The sequence below is a fragment of the Drosophila mojavensis genome, unplaced genomic scaffold (genome assembly GCF_018153725.1).
Source record: "Drosophila mojavensis isolate 15081-1352.22 unplaced genomic scaffold, ASM1815372v1 contig_74, whole genome shotgun sequence".
Lineage (NCBI taxonomy): Eukaryota > Metazoa > Arthropoda > Insecta > Diptera > Drosophilidae > Drosophila > Drosophila mojavensis.
The window spans coordinates 10660973-10681793 of NW_025318899.1; the positions used below are offsets into that span (position 1 = coordinate 10660973).

Below are 20821 nucleotides of genomic sequence, written 5' to 3' on the forward strand. Positions count from 1 at the left end.
GCTGCTGCTGCTGCTGGTGTAAAAGCTTTGCGTCGACGTTCGCCGCGCAGCAGCGGCCGCTTTTCGTTCGCGTCGCTTCGCTGTCGTTCGTTAGCTCGTTTACAGTTGTCTCTCGTTGCTTCAAGCGCGCGGCACGCGAACGCTCCCCGAAAAGCGAACACAACAAACGCTGCTCGCAGCTCGAATTCGCGTTCGTTTTGTGTATTTATCAAAAAATAAGATGAAGAAGAAGTAGAAGAAGCAGCAGCAGTAGTAGCAAAAATTGTAACTTATAAAGTGCGTTAAAGCGTTCAATACACAAACACACGCACGAATTCACGTACACACTTGCAGCAATTGATGCGTCGTCCCAGAGCCTGGCCACAGTGTGTTGCATAAATTGCTCGCGGGCATTGTGATTTGAATTTCAAAATCAAGTTGAAGTTGCGGCCACCCGCCGCTGTTGCCGCCGCTGCAGCAGCACTCTCCCTCTCTCCGTGTGAGTGCGTTAGTGGCTGTGTGTGCGTGGAGGAAGAGGCAGCCAGAGTTCCCCAATTCCAGCTGCGAAGTGACAGTGAAAAAAGAAACGTCACAAGAGGTAAAAAGGAAAATACATATACAAGAAATACAAAAAAAAAGTAAAAAGAAAAAAATCAAAAACCAAAAGCAGAGCAGAGTGAAATTAAAGCAGCTGAGCGGCGCAAACTGTTGCCTTTAAGTGAAGTTTCTGAAATCAACACACGAGACAACAACAAACAATACAAAAATTAACAAAAAAGCCAACGAACGCAGCTTCAAAAACAACAACAACAACAACAATAAAATTGAGGCGAATTGGCAGCGCCCATTTTTGGATAGCAGCCGCATGAAGCTTGCGGCAGGAGCTGCTCCCAATTGAATGGTAAATTGAATTCTTCTTTCACATTTCCTTTCTACACTCTCCACTCCACGCACTCTCTCTCTCGCTCTCTCCACTCTCCATGCGCTGCCTCTTGCTCTCATAATAAATAATTCAGTCTTCCAGAGCGTATGCTTAATATTAATATAATCATCAAAAATCAACAAACACACACACACACACAGCTTTAACTCCTTCACTCTCTCACACTCGCACACACACACACTTGCGCAGGTTCATTCACTTACAGCAGCAACAACAAAAAGGCCTGCCACTTCCTGTCTGTTGCTGTGTTATTGCTGCTGCTGCATTTTACTTCCTACATTTTCCGTACCAAAAAAAAAAAAAAAAAAAAAAAGTAAAAGAAATATTGAAAATACAATAAAAAGAGTAAATAAAAAACTGGTTTAGTTCAACACTCCGCGACTATTGCAAAACTGGTTGCAATTATTGATGATGCTGCTGCTGTTGCTTTGATTTTGCTGCTGCCGCTGCTGCTGCTGCTGCTGCTGTGCTGCTCCTGCTGCTGGTTAGGCCAATTGATTTGTGCCCAGTTAGAGCCGCTTGGCATTTGCATTCCGGTTTAGGGCGCATCTTCAGCACTAATCAGAGCCGGAAACATAAAAATTGCCAGTCTCCTGCCCGCTGCCCGCTGCCTGCTGCCTGCTGCCTGCTGCCTGTTGCCTTCTTCAAATGTCCAAGCTATGAAAATTGCTAACTACCTGGCCAACAGGTGCAACAGCAGCGGCAGCAGCGACAGCCGAGACAATCAGTTGCAATCATAGAAGGATAGCCAGGCGACTAGTTGCAGCTGCTGCTGCTGCAGCCACGTTTCGTAATCCCTGTGCAACAAATCAAATTATGAATAGATGCTAAGGTAAACACGACTATTAGATACTCTGTAGAATGTAGAAATGTAAGTAGAATTAGCGAGGGAGTGAGAGGGAGAGACACTGCGAAATACTCAGATGTGGAATTTGTAGAAGATAGTACATTAATATTTGTAATATTTAAAAAAAAAAAGAAAAAAAAAACAGAGGAAATTTTGTTATTGAAATAATTTATTTTCTTTATAGTTTAAATGAACTGATTTTCTTATTTATATAAATGCTTCCCTGTCTAGTGCATCTGTCAAGTGTATCTTACTTATCACTCCATGCAATATGCTCCACCAGTTGCTGCTAGTTTTCCAGGGTATCTAGTCGCAGAGCTATGAATAAATTAGCCTTCATTATGTTCTACACATGTAGATCGTTTAAGCAACGAATATTCACATTAAATAGTTGACAAATTGGCAACAAAAATTGCAAATACACACACACACACACACATACACAATGTGTCTCAGTCTCTCTCTCTCTCTCTCTCTCTCTCTCTCTCTCTCGCATACACACATACACACGCAATGCCGCACTTGCCGTCAAAAAGTTTGTTTGCTCAGTTCATTAACATCTAAATTCGTCCTTGTACGGCCGAGTCAACACAGCAAACAGCAGAAAGAACAGCAACAACAAAATACGAGCCAAAGCAAATTGCAAACATAAATAAATAAATAAATAAATAAATTATTTGCAACAACAAAAAAACGGCAAAAAAGGGGCAGCCGCAGTTAGGGCGAGGTGGAACTTGGAATGTGACCCAAGGATATCCAACGACACGTGCCTCTAGCAAATCTGACGAAAATGAATGTTTCTTTATGTGTATGCATGTATGTGTGTGTGTGTGTCTCTTGGTACGACTGTAGTCGGAGCTGCAGATATAGAGCGAAGCATTGATATAAGTGTATATTATATGAGTATCTGTATCTTCATGTGAGTTGTTATCCGTCTATTAATAGCACAAAATCTGAGCATGTATAGGTGCATCGGTGTATATTTATCTGTGTGCAGCCATATGTATCTTTATCTCTGTATCAGAGTAGCTTCGTGAGTAACTGTAGCTGCAGCATTAGACACCTACATCTATCTAGATATAAATCTGCAACAAAGTATCTTTTAGTAGCTTTAGATGTATCTTTATTACCTCTACCTATAAGTATATGAATGTATGTATATGTTTATGAATATGTTGTATCTTTATAGTCATTATCAGTATCCCTATTAGATTTGTATATACTATGCAATATAAATGTATCTGTATATATTTAGGTTTGTTTATTTGTATCTATAGCCGTGCCATTTTATCTATATAGTCTAAATAGTCTGTATATCTTTATATTTGAGTCTAAATATCTTCAATATATTTATGTCACCACCATTAGAATTTCAACTTCCATCTATTAGCAGATGTATCTTTAGCTCTTTGTATATCTTCATGAAGTCTATATCTATATATGTTTATCTGTATATGTGCATGCATCCGAAACTCTACTTAGTACCTAAGGTAACAGGAGTTTCTGTATCGATATAGATATCTACTACCACAGCATTTGCAATCTAGACTTTTCACGCTCAGATACAAAACTATCTTTGATTTGCATTACTTTTGACTACCTATATAACAATATGTCTTTGTATATAGTGTATATATGCATATATGCAACTGATTCTTTATCTATTGGTTTTTTGGCTTTATCGACAAAGTCAAACGCCTCACCTGTGCTGCCCTGCCCCGCCCTGCCCCTACTAGCTGGCTGGCTGTGTGACTCTGTTCGACTGTCTGACTAGCTGGCTGTGTGTATCTGCGAATATGCCAGAAAGCAACTCAGCTAAAGCTGCTCATAAATAATCAACATCATTGTCGTCATGATGATCATCGCGTAATCATCATAGAGCAGACTGGCAGCCAGTCGAGCCAAACGTTTAGCTCGCAACGGTATTCGTTGTAAAAACGCGGCCAATAAACTGAATGCGGTGCGGTTCAAGGTTTGGCCAAAGCCAAAACGAAACTAAAGCAACAACAATACCAACAACGACAACAACAACAACAATAACAATAGCAACAACAATAGCAACAAACAAAGGCGAACACAACGCAACGAACGACGAGCGCGCGCGCCACAGCCAAATGAATAACAATTAAATCTCACAAAAGGCATGAAATCATCTGCCTGAGCGCTAAAGACTAGCAAAGCGAAAAAAAAAAACAACAGAAACATGGAATAAAGATACAAAATCTAGCACAAAGTCGAGCTGTAGTTAATGTGTATCCATGAGATACTTCTAGCTGCAAGCTCCAAGCTCAGTGACCAAAACAGTCATTGCTCCAGTCTCCACAGTCTCCACAGTCTCCACGCTCTCCACTCGACAGTCTACAATCTACTCTCATCTAAAGACTGTCTTAAAAACTTACCGTTAAACTCAACTCAAGTTGGCCCATTAACAGTTAAGCGGGCCAATTACCCAGTCCCAGCATAATTGCCTAAGAAAGAGAGAGAGAGAGAGAGAGAGACGTAGAGAGAGAGAGGTCATTTGGTATGGGATCGTTGCTCCAGCCAATGATTGCAGCTAGTCAATCAGCTGTTCTTCGATTGGGGATGAAATGCCCCTGCGTGCCACAGTTCTATGGCTGCTTGACTGGCTCCGCTCTGTTGCTGTGCCGTCTGCTTCTGCTTCTTCTACCTCACACACACACACATACTTTATTACAAAATTGACCCACATATTTGTTGTTGTTTACTACACACACACACACACGTATATATATTTCGCGCGAGTGGCCATTATACAGCTACTTTCTGTGTGTTATTTATTCATTATTATTGTTATTATTATTTTCATTATTGTTTTAGTTTTAGTTTTTTTTTATTTTTGTTGGCTCACATTTTTGTCTGCTCGTTCGCTTTAATCGCCAATTTTCGCTGTCTTTGCTTTGCTGCCCAGTTTTCTTTCGGTTCACATGGCAGAAAAAAAAATTCGACAAAAACAAAAACTGTTGAAGTGTGTTTCATTTCGTGACATTAATGAACTTATATGGGCTGGACAATTTAGATTTGATGTGTCAACAGTCGGGCGTGTGTGTGTGTGTGTGTGCGTGTGTCTCACATAATTGTATTGATTATGTGTCAGTGTTGGTAAAGGGTGTGGCAATTAATTGGCAAACATCATTTAACGACCAAAAACAAAGAAATACTTTCAAGCTAATGCAACATATTTCAAATCGCATATCTTAGCATTCATTTAACATTCTGTTAGACATTCAAACAGTTCCTAGTAGATCATTGGTATCTTAGCATTACATAGTTTATGTAAAATTGTAAACACTCACTCAATAGTTCTCTATAGATATATGTATACATGGATCTATATCAGTAAAAGTACTTGAGTATCTTAAGCCACACAATTTAATAACATTATGTTAAGGTTAACATCATATAACAGCAACGGTATGCTAATAATGTAATACTATATATTCTCTAGACAGCATTCTCCATATAACATTATCTAGTTAACATAATGCAAGTATAAATGACACTCTATGTAAAGTATTTCTGGAATATCTCTCTCCACTTAACATTTTGTTATGACATATTTAACCAATAAATTAGTATTCTTTTATTGTTCCAACAGCTTCTATAACAATAGCAGAATAACAAAAAGCTTTTAATTTTATATTTTCTTGCCCATTAGTAGTCCATAATAAACAATACATATTTATATATATGAAAAAAAAACCATTCTTAAAAATTTGTGAAGCGTATTAGAGTCGTGGCCCGCACCAGCCACTCATTATAATTGACATTTTTGGGCCAAGAATATACCGCAAACTGTTTCAGTTTTGGCTTCATGATGCTTTGTTTCTTCTTGTTGTCATGCTCGGCTGCAGATACAAAGAAAACAGCTATAGATACAGATACAGATACAGATGCAGTTAGCCAAGAATGACCTCCAAATTGAATAGAATCCAAATGCCAGTGAGTTGAAGTAAAGGAGAGGGAGTAAGATAGAGGCAGAGAGAGAGAGGGAGAGACACCTCCAACCCTCTAGAATGTGTGGCAAGGTGCAGGCGAGCATAACCACAGCAACCGCAGCTCGAATGATAATTACAATCGACCTGATGATCATTGCTGATAATGGCGATGATTAAGTAACAGAGCTCATGAGTGCAGCTCAAAATGTGTGTGTTTAAGAAGTGCAAGAGCTGTGCATGTGTGTGCATGTGTATGTGTGTGTGTGTGTGTGAAAGCTTTGTGTTGTGGCTGTCATAGACGAGCGCCGACAAACCATTCAAGGTGCCAAACAGAACAGAACAAAACAGAACAGAGCAGAGCAGGGGAGAGTCGACTGCACCAAGGGACAGTAAGGTCAGCCATGAGGTAGAGCCTTAAAAGTAACTGCAACTGCCAAAAAGAAAGAGGTAAAACAAAGTATTGATGTTGCCTTGACTTGAGGCGCTCTGCGCTCTTTTGTTTTAATGCGCATTTTATTGCAAAATGTATTAAAATGTGACACAGGTGGTGATTGGAGTGAATTAGTAAGTGGCACGGGTGGGGCGGGCTTTGGGGCCATAAGCGAGGTTTAAGTGGACAGGTAGCTGAGGCCAACGACGGCCCGTTGATGGGCCTGTTAAATGCTGTTGATGGCCGTTGCTGCTGCTGCTGTTGCTGTTGCTGTTGTTGATGAGACATGCGATAAAACTGAATATAGGTGTTGGTGTTGTTGGGGCTAAGGCTGCTGCTGCTGCTGCTGCTGCTGCTTGGCTAATGACTGTGCCCAAAAATGCAGAAGACAAGTTTAAAGTAGGTTAAATGCTGTCTGTTAGCTAGCGGAAAGTTGCTTTCGTGCTTTTCAACTTGAGAAAATTTAACACAAATATAAACCGAGCGATGTTGGCACCGTAAAAACTGAGAGACAACAAAAGCCATTGTCGAACACGGGCTGTAATGCACAAAGAAATGGATGTGAGTCGAGACTCTGTAATAGAGTTGAGCGAACTTCAGGGCAGGTATATGAGAAATATCCTCCAGACAGAGCGGCCTTATCACTAAGTTTTTATTAAAGCCTTTCACAGTTGAACTCATTTCCGCTCTCGCTAAATTTTTGGTATAGTCTCTTCAAATCTCTCACTCCATTAATCTCTTCCTCTCTCGCTGTCCTTCTCTCACGCTATTTCTCTTCTTCTCTCTCAGTCTACTGCTCTTTCCCTTTCAGTCTCCTGCTATTTTACAATATCTACTGCTGTGCTAAGTCCCAATGACAGACTCCATTTCACATACACACTGCCTCTCTCTGCAATTCTCATCATCATGTATCTTGGTGTTGCGACGATTTCTGCTACCTATACATGCATAAACAAAGTAACCTCTACTCTTAACCCAACTCTGCATACATCACATCGTTACCTCCGCACTATATACATTTTTAAAGTCCTGCTGCGCTTTGGTCGCTGCTTCTGCTGGCAGTGCGAAGTGGCAAACCCTTAAGCTAATGTGTGCCCATTTTGCATTTATGCGTAACTGCGCTTATGCCACGCCTCAGCTCATTAGCAAACGCCAGACGCGAGGGGCACAGAAGGTGGTTTAACAAAGGAAGCTGAGTGAGGGTAGGAGGGGGGCCGAAGCACTTGGCAACTGCAGCTTTCTAGAGCTACAGCTACAGCTACGGCTGCGGCTGCGACTGCGACTGCATCTGCAATTTTCACTTGCACTTTGCTGCCGGCAGTTGAGTTAATTTTATTTGCAAAATAAAGCGAAACAAACTTTAAATGGAGTCAAATGCCAATACACACACACACACACACGCACGCACACACACTCAGGAAAAGGGAAAGGAGGAAGAGGAGACGAGGAGCCGAGCAGAGGCCAGACGTCTGCAGAACAAAGATTGCACACACAGCAGCAGCAACAACAACAACAGAAACAGCAGCAGCAGCAGCAGCAAAAGCAACAAAACGAACAAAAAAAAGTTCAAACGCCAGACAAGGATGCACCAAAGTGCAAAGGCAGAGAGCAAGCGACCAACGACCGAACGAACGAGCGAATGAGGCGAAGAGAGAGGGGAAACAAAAACGGCAAAGCACTCGACGCAGCAGACGACGACAACGACGACGGCGACGGCAACGTTTGCTGAGCCAGAGCCAGAGCCAGAGCCAGTGCTTTGAAAGCGGACAGCAAAAAGGATTGAACGAAGAGAGTGTGAGCGAGAGGCAGTGAGAGTGAGGCAGAGGCGGGTGCAGTCAAAACAGCAGGAGGCAATGGCGACGCACGTGAAGACGCAGCAAAGTATACGCACAAGCACACGCACACACACACACATACACACACACGCAAACGAATGAAACAAGAACAAGTGCATTGACACTTTATAGCGATGACGACGCGACGCGACGCCTGCAAAGGGTGAAGCACCAGTGCGACGACGCTGGCAGCGCTGCATTTTGATAGCAGCGCGCTGTAAATATGCAAAAGAAGAAACAAGAACAGAACGAGATGTGAGAAGGGATCGGAGCACACACACAGCTGATCAGCCAGGGCGAGCGACAGAGACAGAGACAGAGGCAAACACAGGGAGAGCATGGGCAAAGGGTGTGAGGGAGATGCAAAAGGGAGAGGGCATGCCCAAAAACTGGCGATCGTTGCACTGTGTTCAGCAACAACATCAACAACAACAACAACAGCAAGAGTTTTTGTTTTTGTTTGCGAAGCTTTGGGCTGGAGCCGGTAGCTGATTATGAGATTGCAAAACGAGTCGCTCATTATGAGCTGGTTCATAATGTTTGTTTGCCCCACGATGACGTTGCCAAACAGCGAAAGCGCCCAGCAAAAAAAAAAAAAAAAGTCAAGAATGAAATGCGAACAGCAACAACAACAACAAAGATCACTGACGACGAGACGACGATCAACGACGACGTTTATAGTTCAACGCTCCGTCTGGGCGTGCTCCCTGCTGGCATCGTTAGCCATTGGCCAGTGCCCCAGAGGCGCTGCGCTTGTCTTTGGGGGTCTCCTTGCAGAGGAAGAAATCACTCAGTCGCCGCCGCCGCTGCTGCTGCAGTTTGCTGCTGCTGTTTGCTGCTGCTGCAATTCTTCCATTGTCGGTCATTGATCGTGCGTGCTCATAATGAAGCCAACGACTCTCGTTGACTCTTCCATTAACTACACGACCTGATCATGTTGTGATCTTATTATGGTGACAGACAGAGAACTCAATAGAATGAGAGAGATAGAGAAAGGGAGAGAAGCATACGCAATCATAAATCATAAAGATCTCTAGCTGCTGGCTCTGCTGGTTCATAAATATTAACTTAGCCGAAGGCATTAATCAGAATTTGATGTATTACTCAGAGAATTTAGTGATCATTTTATGGTGACACAATGATTAGGAATGGAAGATCAGGGGAGTGAGAGAGATAATCATTAATATTACCTTTAAAAAACAAAAACAACTTTCTATAATGAACTCAGCTTCTTATTCATCGATCTAGGCTAAGCTCTCGCCTTGGGCATTTTATGATATTCAACAAATTAGTTGATGATCTGAAAACTAAAGAAGAGGACTTTAGCATTCAGCTCAAGCAATAAAAAGCCTGAGGAGTGATGCCTTAACTAGTCTGGTCTGACAACTATTCTTGGCCAGTACTCTGATAACTATGCTGATCCCGAAACTCAACGGTTTATAAAACGCTGTCGTGCAATTGTAATAAAACTGCGCTTGATCGCCGCTAAATGATCAATTGCGAGTGCTTGGATTGGCTACTCGTGTTGATCTAATGACCGATCGCAACTGAGATAAACCAGACTGATCTCAGCCATTTAATCTCGAAGCACAGCCATCACAGCTGATCGTAAACGGTTCTCGTGAATCTGTAATAAAAACTGCGCTAGATCGCTGATCGATCATAGGAGCTACTCGTCTTTTCGCCTTGTTGTGATCTGTGCAGTCAGCGAGCTACACCCACGCTCTGGCAAGCGATCGGGCAGCTACTGCCTCGGCGAGATCATTGATCTTACCTACTTGGCGCTGCTAATTTGTATTATTAATTCAATCAATCACAGCCCGAACGCACCCTAACAACGATCCAATCGCCGCATGGATCGACAGCAGCTGCCAGCGAGCATTGATCTCGCATACATACATATACCTATGCCTATACCTATATCTATATGTATGTATATATATATCGTCTCGTCTCGGTTATACTCTCGAACGATTGGCATTTCACAAATGCGGCGCGTTCTAGTTTCTCGCTGTCGATGCGAATTCTTGTTGATTCTTGGTTGATTCGCATTTCGTCTTGGCTAATTTAATTGTTTGCCTTTTCATTAAAGCGGGATGTGGGCCCATGGCAACATTTATAGAACAAGCACCAGTCTCCTCTCTCTCTCTCTCTCTCTCTCTCTATCTCTCTCACACACACACCTCTTGGTCAGCATTTAATTCGCTAATTGCCAATGCGCCCAGCGCTTATCAAATTGGAGCATCGCTTCGCTATTTGTTTTTTCTTTTTCTTTTTTTCGTTTTTTTTTTTTTTTTTTTTTTTTGGCTACCGTCTGATGTCTTAGAACTGGCGTTGTTTGTTTTAATTTAGCTACACATTTTAGTTCAAATATTTGATAAGCAGACGGGGCGAGGTGAGGCCAGGCAAGGTGAGGTGAGGCGCATCGAATCTGCTATTTGCGTAACTCTCGGCATTACTCATGCGCCCCGTTAGCCGCGCTTCCGCTCAGCCAAAATGCTTTTCTAATTATTTGCAATACAGTTTCAGCGATATATCTTTATATCTAATCAACATTCATGGCTAATTTATTTGACGTTTCTCGTTTTTTGTTTTTGGCTAAAATTTAATTCGAATGCGAGCTTAAAATATAAAACCGAGTTCAATAAACGCTTAATGAGGCTTTGTGTAGGCGGTGCTAAAAAAAAACATTTAAAATTTTTACTTTTTTATTGAACTTTGCACTGAGCAAGGTTTTTCGGAAATTTTTTATAGATAAGCGGTTAAGCCTTATCTGTATTAGATAATAATTGAGAATCCGAAAATAATATAGATAAAATACATTAATTTTCTGGCTATTCCTGGCAATAACTCTAGAGAATATCTACATGGAGGGTAGATGAAGGGATGGACGGACAGAGGGAAAGAAAGACGGACAGTTATGTAGACAAACTGACAGCCTCTCTCTCTCTCTGTTCACTCAAAATCGATTCGATTTGCAAACTTTAAAGTAGAATTTCGATACACTTGGTAGTTCCTGCCCGATTTCCAGGTAGAGCTCGCTAACTGTTGTTCAGTTAAACGTCCCTTAGACAAGCTCAAAACATATCGAATGGCAACAGTATGTAAGCTGCCCTCAATGCTTGTATCTATGGAACATTCCTGCTTGCAGCGCCAAAGTGGGGCACACACAGTCTCTAATGTGGCAAAGAGGCCAGCAGAGTGGGGCAGGAGGCGGGAGCGGGGGACAGATACGGAGACAGAGACAACTTGACACCCGCTGCTGTTGCAGTTGCTTGATGGCAACACGCCTCCGCATTGGAGCCAAAGTGAATGCAACTTTTAAACACCTCCCCAGGGAGCTGGCAGCAGCGCAGAGGCAGAGACAGACGCAGAGGCGGGGCTGAGGCGGGGGCAGGCAGGAGGCGAGCGCTCGAACGTCAGCCAACTGTATTTTTTATCTAATTAGGTAGTCAAAATATACACACAAAAAAAGAGACAGCTTAATGCTTAGGCTAGCGAGCGTGTGTGTGTGTGAGTGTGTGTGTGAGTGTGTGTGTGTGTGTGTGTAATCTAAACTGTGTCACTAAACAAAAAAATAAAATCCGAGCGCGGCAGAGAGAAGGGAAGAGGCAGACAGCAGCCGCTGCTCAGCCCAGAAAATTGTGTCAAACAGATAAAAACTTTGAATGGAGATGAGACGGAAGCGAGGCGTAGCAGCCAGTGGGACGAGCCACGCCCTCATTTTGATGGGCGGGTAGGCGGGAGGGGGGCAGGCAGTTATGATTATAACCTCAATTCTAGGAGAAAACTGGCCCGAAAATTGTAGAGCATTTGAATAATTTTTAACAAGAATGCAATAAAGCAACACAAAAAGAAGTAAATGAAACGAGTGAAACAAAGACAGAGAGAGAGGGAGAGGGAGAGAGTAAAGCGGCTAAAAGCCAGTGTACAAAGTAGGCGGCGTTGATTTAAATGGCACCCAAAAAGTCAGCAACGAAACGAGAGGGCAAACAGACAGCAAGACAGCGAAAGAGGGAGAAAGAGATGGAGAGCGAGGAGCGGGACAGAGGCAGAGACAGAGAGGAGATGGACAACTATTCAAATTGAGGTCATTCATCCCGCTTCGTTGAACGCGCTTAAGTGAATTATATATGTGTGTGCCTCTCTGTGTGTGTGTGTGTGTAAGTGTGTGTGTGTGTGTATCTGAAAGATACATAGATAGACATATGAAGAGGCATAGGTTACCCGTGCAATAGTTATGTGATGTGTCGCCAACTTGTGAATGGGGCATTAGAGTGGGGACATCTATTTATCCGTCTGTCCGTCTGTCCGTCTGTCCGTCTGTCCATCCGTCCGTCCATCTGTCCCTTTGTCAATCAGTTCAGCTTTTCTATAGAAAACGCCACTCAACCCATATCTATATTGGGAGAAAGCCTTTCTCCATGGCAGCTAAGCGGCTTAGCTTTTTTTTCGATTCTTTTGGGGATTTGCATGCCAGCAGCGAGGCATGAAAACATAATGAAAACACGTTAATTGCTGACAATTTGTGCGTTTATCTAAGCATTCAAATTTGATTGACTAACTGATTGGCTGATTGGCTGAGTGACTGAATGACTGACTGACTGATTAATCGAGTTTGGAACAACTGAAGAAAGATCGTACAACGCCCCCAAAGTCAAACTTTGATATCATCATCGTAATCATAATCATCATCGCCATCATCGCCATCATCATCAGCATCATCATCATCATCACACATTGCACGCACTTTGTATATATATATATAAAACTGTTCGATTTATATTCAATTTTAGACTTCTCTCTCACTCTCTCGCTCTCTCTTTCCCTCTCTCTCTCTCTCGCTATGCTCTGCCTCTAACTCTTTTGGCTCGTCGTTTCATTTGCTTTTCATATGGGAGTAGGTCAGTTCAAAATTTGCATATGCCTTGACTGATTTTCGTTTTTGATTTCTTGCTGATTTTTTATTCATATTCGTTTCGTTTCGCGTCCCGCTTTGCCTTTTGCTGCCACGCCCAGTTGCATTTATTGCCTGATTTGGGCAACCTCTGCCTCTACCCCCACCCCGCGCGTGCCATGCGACGCAACTAAGGCGATTACCTTTCAGACCCGACGGCAATTTGTTTTGGCTTTTGTTGCCAAATTTTTGCATATTTCTTTCTTTATCTTTTTGGCCCGAGTGCGTGGGACTCACCTTTTGACACTCGCAATACGTTTATGCAAAGAGATCGCCTTCACATTTGTTGAAAGCGAATCAGTGTTTTAGCGTATTCAATTCTTAAAGCTGATGAAAGTAGAGCTCAGAGCCAATCAAAATTTCAAGCAATCAATAATAGACGAAGCCTAATCAGATATTGGCTTATTAAAGGGGATCCTATGACATAAAGAGACAGCAAATGAATGGCTTAATAAATGTGTTGTGCTTAAAGATATATAAAAGAGTAGAGGGAGACAGAGAGAGTGACGGGTATTACCTGATATCGTATAAAGAAGACTAATCTGTATATAATCTCCTATTCCTGTCATTCAGTTAGAAAACTTTGAAGAATATTTCAATTTAATCATATTTATATATACATATATCAACTATTGATCTCAATTACTGATAAGTATCTATCGATCTATCGACCAACTTATCGATTCTTGAACTTCCCCTAAGCAAGTCAGCTCTTCTATCTCCCTCCACGAACTCGGCTATACAAATACTCGATGAGCACTATCACTTTAAACTATTTGAATCGGAGTCTTAGCAGGTCAAGAGTTGAGTCAACAAGTCCTATCATCTATCTATCTATCTATCTATCTATCTATCTAATCTATGAGTTCAGCTATAGCTAAACTCCTATAAAATGTCTCAGGCAGTGCGCGATCCGTTAACAGTTAAGATTCTTTCGTGTGCTGAAAATGCAGCCAGGTAAAGTGTTCGAGTCTCACCTAAGTTCCCACTGAAAGAGTTTTTCCTTTCAAAGTTCTTCAGTTGTGCCTCCTGCTGCTGCTGCTCCTGCTGGGCTCTGGCCAGGCTCTTGGCGAGCTCGGCTGCACCTCGGATGGCTTTTGCTTTTGCACTGGCCATCAGGAGGGTGACCTGGTGCCGGATTGCACAGACTGCAGAGCCTACTACAGGTGCGGCGCCGATAACATCAAGCACGAGCTCTGCCCACCTGCGCTCATCTTCGATATCCAGCAGCTCGCCTGTGTGCCTGGCAAGTGTCCACGCTCGGACGGCGAGTGCGCCATTCCCAATGTGACTACTACACCTACGCCTACGCCTACGCTTACACCTACACCTACACTTCCTCAGCCTGCACCACCTAACAACTGCCTGCAGCAGGAGGTGGAGTGCAGCTTCCATGGCCAAATTCTTCCACATGCCGAGCATTGTCGCTTCTTCTGGACCTGCGTGGAGGATTGCCCAGTGTTGGGATTCTGTGAGCTGGGCAAATGGTTCGACCGCCAGAAATTCGTCTGTGACTTTCCCAATAATGTCCAAAACTGTCCCGTGGGCAGGGACTGAAACTGCAATAGGCAACAACAATAGCAACAGCTGAGACAACAATAACAATAACAAACAACAGCAACAACAGCAAAAGCAACAGCAACAGCAGCAACAACGACAGCAACAATCGCAGCAGCAACTACATTGACATGAACAACTTTAACAGCAACAGCAACAACAACAACATTGCGTTAATATACGCAAATTGCTTGACACAATTTTTATTTGCCAGTGGGCGTTATGCGTTGGGGTGGTGGGCGTGGCTGCTGCTCTTTGTGGCTATTTTTTTATTTTTATTTTTTTTTTTCATTTATATTTTTTATTTGTCTGCTACTATTGCTACTTACTGTTGGTGTTGTCGCTGCTGTTCTTGCTGCAAATTTAGCATGCAACCAACAACAACAACAACAATACATATATGGACACACCTTGAGGCAAAAGAAAAGAGAAATGATACAGAAATTATGAAATTTGAAATACCCTAACTTTTCAGCAAATACAGCAGAAGAAAGCTTAAATAGAACTTTACACTGCAAATATGCAAAATGCCAACAAAAAATTTGTTTATTTTTATATACAAATATACAGAATATAGCCTATATTTGTATAGATTATCAGCAAACTTTTCTTGTATACTTTCATATGAATATATAATTAAGATTTTATACCGAAATATATATGCTTGCATCACAATTTTGATTTGTATAATTAAAACGTTTCATGCAAGAGATTTTTAGCTCATAATAGTTTCACTTCAGCTATCAATACAAAGCTCAAAAATCTGCTAGAAATGAACTAGATTTCAGTTAGAGGCACCAACTGTGTGAGCTACCTTAAGCTGTTCGCAGCAACATGCATAGAGAAGAGCAGCAGCAGCAGCAGCAGCAGCAACAACAGCTACAGCAACAACAATAATAAAATATAACAAACTTTCACCCAAGCCGCAGCATTTTGGACAATTTCGTAACTGGGTAAACAGACACACATACACACTCACACACACACACACCTATAAATGTGCTTGCAAATGTGGAGTGCATAAAGTGCAGCACGGCGACAGCAGCGACAGGTGAATGAACGACCTCAAACGAGGTCAGCAACAACTGCGGGCCAAATTATGCCGGCGGATTGTAGAGTGGGGCAGCGGGCGACGAGTCGACGGGCGCTGATGTGGGGCGAGGGCGCGGAAACGTTGGGGCTGGAGCCCATTCATGCGCACAATAAACCCAAAAAAAAAAGTAGAGGAAAAATCAACTATATGCAGTATGATTATGTGAATGCGACGTTTCTGTTGTTGTTGTTGTTGTTGAGCAGTTGATGGCTGCTTGGCTGGCAGTTGGCTTCGGTTACAGCTCGAGCTTCGCATGCTAATAGCCGTAGAGTGAACAGCCGGTCAACAGCAGCAGCAGCAGCAACCGATGCAAGGCAGAGGCAGAGACTGCACCGACAGCGGCCCCACATTTGGATGACCCAAATCCTGAGCAGGCAAATGGATGGCCAAATGGAGGAGGCTGTGAAACAAGTTTTGCCTACACACAGCTGCCTCTGCCTGCCTCCCTCCCTCTCTTACTCTCACCCTTCTCTTTCTCTCACGCTCTGTTGGGTCATTTGGCTGCTCTAAATCACTTAAGATGCTTTTAGCAGGAAAAGAAGTTTAGGCTTAGTCTCATTTATGTGACTCCACTTTGGCCTCGCTGACTGCTCCATCTCTCTCTCTCTCTCTCTCTCTCTCTCTCTCTCTCTCACTCGGTGCATAATGGATGATGTTGACCTGCACAGTTGTCGAGCTGCCAGCGAGTGGGCGCTTGAAGAGGCCTCAGTGTGGCTGGCCAAGTGGGTGGCTGGTGGCAGGTGGCAAGTGGCAGGCAACATAACAACAGCAACAACAGTAAAAATGTGGAGCAGCCTGTCTACGTTGGCCACGATTCAATGGGCAATTCTGTAGATTATCGCTGCGCCAAATACAACAACAAATTATTTACCTGAGCTCTATTTGAGTGCGGCACTACGTTTAGTTACAATTTTATGATTTAGGTTGTTTAGGTAAACTCGATTTAAATTTAAATTTTACATTAAATGGGTATAAAAGAAGCGAAATATTTTCTTTGAATTGCTATATTACTTTGCAATAAATATTTTATATATTTACATAAGGAAATAGACCCAGATTTATACTTAAAATTTGTATACAATTTGGTATAAAATATTTTTAATTTTATGCTGGCATATTTAATGATAGTAAAATTGAGTTGTGGCCAATTAATAGTATTCCTTAAATATTTTAATTATATATTTTTTAAATTTTATTATCAAAAATTCTATTTTACTTCAACATTAAACAAAAAGATTTGATTTCGAATTTCTCTGAAATTTGTTTACCTGCTTAAACTTAACCCGAATCTTCTGCACGAGTTCAATTGCCCATTTAGTCAAGTTTATTTGCAAATTAATTATAAATATGCTGTGATACTTAGCTGCTGCACACTTCAGTCCATTCAGCTGTTCCACTTATTGGCGGGTATAAAGTGGCTCCGCATACCCTTGAGATAGAGTCAATAAGAAGATATACACAAAATATCTGCACAATGGCAACAATAACAGCAACACTCGACGAGCGCTGGGCAAACAAATCGTGCGGCGGCCAAAATGAGCTGCTAATTGAAGACACCTTAGAAATCATCGAAAATAAACAGAGCATAGCTGAGCAGAGCGGGGAAGAGTAGGGCAGAGCAGAGCAGAGTAGGGCAGCGCCCGCCACTGGCAATTAGCAGAGTTGAAGGTGGGCCTCCACAATGTGCAGCTGGCTGCGTGTTGCTATTATGTCATAATTAATTTACGAGCTGTGACAATTAACGAGATGAGCGGCCGATGCATCGTGACAAGGCCAGTCGCAGAGCCAAACAGGCAGCAGATGTGGGTCAATGTGTTGGCCAATTTGGAGCGTACGATCGAGCTTTTCCACACGTTCACAACTTTTCCGGGCGCACGCTGCGTATGCGCAATTTTCGATCAGCTCAGCTTGAGCAAGCTCTTTGGCCCACTCAGCGCTCTGACCAATTTGCACAACTCGCACGCCATTTCGTCATAAGTGCACACACATAAATACGACTATCTACAAGATACAAAAGTATCTCGTGGACTGTCTGCGGCTGTTGCTGTTGATGTTGATGTTGATGTTGCTGTTGCTGAAACTGACGCCGCTGGCTTTTGCTGCGAATACCACGAACGCAGCCACAAGACAAAGCGAAAAGCAACAACAAAAATCAGTTGCCGACAGTTTTTTTATAAATATATATATTGAGCACAGTGGGTCAATGTCCCACTGATAAAGTGAACGCCAGTTGCTGCTGCGGCTGCTGCTCCAGTTGCTGCTGGTGGCAGCTGCGACGACGCTTGCCAAAAGGCAAATGCGATTTTAATTAATAAAATATGCTGTGTATCTCTGGTTGCACAAAAGAAATTTCACGTTTTATATATTTTTTGCAATTTGTTTCGTTCGCTGTGCTGAAAACTGAGCTAATGAACATTTTCATATTAAGATATTTCACTTGCAGCAACAATAATTTTATTTTGCTCGCTGCCAAATTATATTTGTAGTACATATTTTCTAGTTGAGATGGCACAAGAATTTCGTAGCCCATTTGCTACAGTCGACGCGTGTGTGTGCGTGTGTGTGTCTCTGCCTAAGATTTATGCGTGTGCCAGATTTTATTGTGTGACATTTCTGGCTAAGATTTAAATTTAAATTGCTTTTAGAAACTAATAAATAGGTTGATATGTTTTCTGACGCAAAACAACCAACTCGGCTGCCATGCTTGCCGAATAACAAATTACACAAATATTTGTTTATCAACTAATTATGCTTGTGGGTGGAAAAGTTTTATAAATAAAGTGATTGCATTTAATATACGCGCTTAAAAGTATGCTTCAATTTTATAACACGGCATATGAGGGCTGCTATTCGCGTGTGCAAAATTTAATGCTGCGTACTTTTGCGCGTATGCGAATTACATTTGTGCTGCATACTTTGCGGCTGCTTTGATTAATATTCCATTTGAATTGCAAACGTAACCGACAACTCCCTCTCTCTCTCTCTCTCTCTCTCTTTCATTCTTGCAGCTGTGCGTTATGGTCGCGTACCGAAGCGTTCACGTGAGCTGAACGGTGCAGCAGCAGCAGCAGTCGCCACAACTGCCTCAGCAGCCAGCGGCGCGCCTCTGAATGTGGATGAAACCAGTGCCAATAATTTGCATACAAATCTAATACAACAGCAGCAGCAGCATCAACAACAGCAGCAACAGCAGCAGCCGCATGCGAGCAGCGTGCGCGTAAATACACCAAGTACACCACAAACGCCACAAATGTGTTCGATAGCCTCGTCGCCATCGGAGCTGGGCGGTTGCAATAGTAGTGCCAACAACAACAACAATAACAACAACAGCAGCAGCAGCAACAACAACAGCAGCAGTAATGCAACAGCTGTAGTGGTGGGCAGCCATCATCAGCAATTGGTTAACATGGGCAGCAGCAGTGATATGGCCATGACCCAGGTGGGCGTGGGCATGTGCCATCCCTCGATCGATCATCACGACGGCCTCGCCGGCACAGCCAACGAGCTGACTGTCTACGATGTGATCATGTGCGTCTCGCAGGCGCATCGACTCAACTGCTCCTACACCGAGGAGCTGACACGTGAACTGATGCGGCGACCCGTCACAGTGCCCCAGAACGGCGTAAGCATGCGAGATCTGGTAATCTGCAACAACAACCACAACTAATCGAACGTATGTATATACATTGCTTTACAGATTGTCACCACCGTGGCCGAGAGTCTGGAGTTCCAAAAGATTTGGCTGTGGCAACAGTTCTCGGCGCGCGTGACGCCTGGCGTGCAGCGCATTGTGGAGTTCGCTAAACGCGTACCTGGCTTCTGTGATTTCACCCAGGACGACCAACTGATACTCATCAAGCTGGGCTTCTTCGAGGTGTGGCTAACCCATGTCGCGCGCTTGATCAACGATACGACGCTGACGCTGGACGACGGCGCTTATCTGACACGACAGCAGCTCGAGATACTCTACGATGTGAGTGTGCACTCTCCCTGTCTCTCTCTTTCTACTTATACTCCCCTTGCCTTGGCACATTATTAATTGAGTTTACCTTTCTCACCTCTGCAGTCGGACTTTGTGAACGCCCTGCTGAACTTTGCCAACACACTGAACGCCTACGGGCTGAGCGACACAGAGATTGGTCTCTTCTCGGCCATGGTGCTGCTGGCATCGGATCGGGCGGGCCTCAGCGAGCCCAAGGTAATCGCAAGGGCGCGCGAGCTGGTGGCCGAGGCGCTGCGTGTGCAGATACTCAGATCGAGGGCCGGGTCGACGCAGGCGCTGCAGCTGATGCCGGCGCTGGAGGCTAAAATACCGGAGCTGCGCTCGCTGGGCGCCAAGCACTTCTCACACTTAGACTGGCTGCGAATGAACTGGACCAAGCTGCGTCTGCCGCCGCTCTTTGCCGAAATCTTCGACATACCCAAGGCGGACGACGAGCTGTAGAAGTTGGAGCAACGGCTCTGTGAACTGTACGTTTAGGTTATATAAATATAGGCGTTAAACGACGATGAAGAAGAAGAAGAACAACAACAACAAGATAGAGGATGCAAACAACTCTGCAAGAATTCATAATATGAAAGAACAAACGTAAACCATTCTAACAGATACAAGATACAATTTACCAGATACAAGATACAAGCTACAAGATACATAGTTAACTACAACTACAACTACAACTACGACTACAACTATAAAGTTATGCATTAAATATTTAGCAATGTTAAAGCCGTTCGCAAACATTTTTAGCCAGACATCCACACAGATACACACACCCACACCCACACACAGCTGCAATGATAGACTTTGAGATACTTTTGGTTTCTTTTGTTACTTCTGCTTGAGCTCTTAGCCGTACATATCCCATGCGCAACATCAAGTTTTATTTATTTCATTGATCAAGCTCATCAAATCATGCACGATTATCCTAGGTAATCCTGAAACTCCACTCCCCCAACTCACTCAACTCAATTTATCTTTTCAAAAAGCAAAAACAAAACTGAAAAAAAAGAAAAATTAAGAAAATCTCGACTGAAGTTCGGAAAGTACTGTTTACATCTTTTTATTTAATTAATTAATAATAATTCTTATTGTATAATTAAACAACTACTTATATATACATATATATATCAAATATATACAATCTATATACTATGTAAACCTAGTGGTATCTAGCGTAGTTCAAGCAAAAAGACCCAAAATATTTTCTTTGCTCGTTTTTATTTT

At 42.9% G+C, this 20821-nt stretch overlaps 2 protein-coding genes across 3 annotated transcripts; both read left to right on the top strand.

Annotated features, from left to right (window-relative positions):
* Positions 1-380: 380 nt before the first annotated feature.
* On the top strand, positions 381-20131 carry LOC6582059 (ecdysone-induced protein 78C). 2 transcript variants are annotated; one of them, XM_044009807.1, is made up of 4 exons: positions 381-577; positions 18606-19219; positions 19295-19570; positions 19664-20131. In XM_044009807.1, the coding sequence occupies exons 2-4, from the start codon at positions 18848-18850 to the stop codon at positions 20039-20041; spliced, it is 1026 nt and encodes a 341-aa protein (XP_043865742.1). In that variant the 5' UTR covers positions 381-577; positions 18606-18847; the 3' UTR covers positions 20042-20131. The 2 variants fall into 2 exon arrangements, 1 of the variants encoding a protein (XP_043865742.1); XR_006357555.1 differs by lacking the exons at positions 19295-19570; positions 19664-20131 and having other exon boundaries at positions 485-880; positions 18606-18696.
* On the top strand, positions 12844-14582 carry LOC26527882. Its single transcript, XM_044009808.1, has 2 exons — positions 12844-13904; positions 13960-14582. Exons 1-2 carry the CDS (start codon positions 13895-13897, stop codon positions 14502-14504), a joined length of 555 nt encoding a protein of 184 aa, XP_043865743.1. The 5' UTR covers positions 12844-13894; the 3' UTR covers positions 14505-14582.
* Positions 20132-20821: the final 690 nt, after the last annotated feature.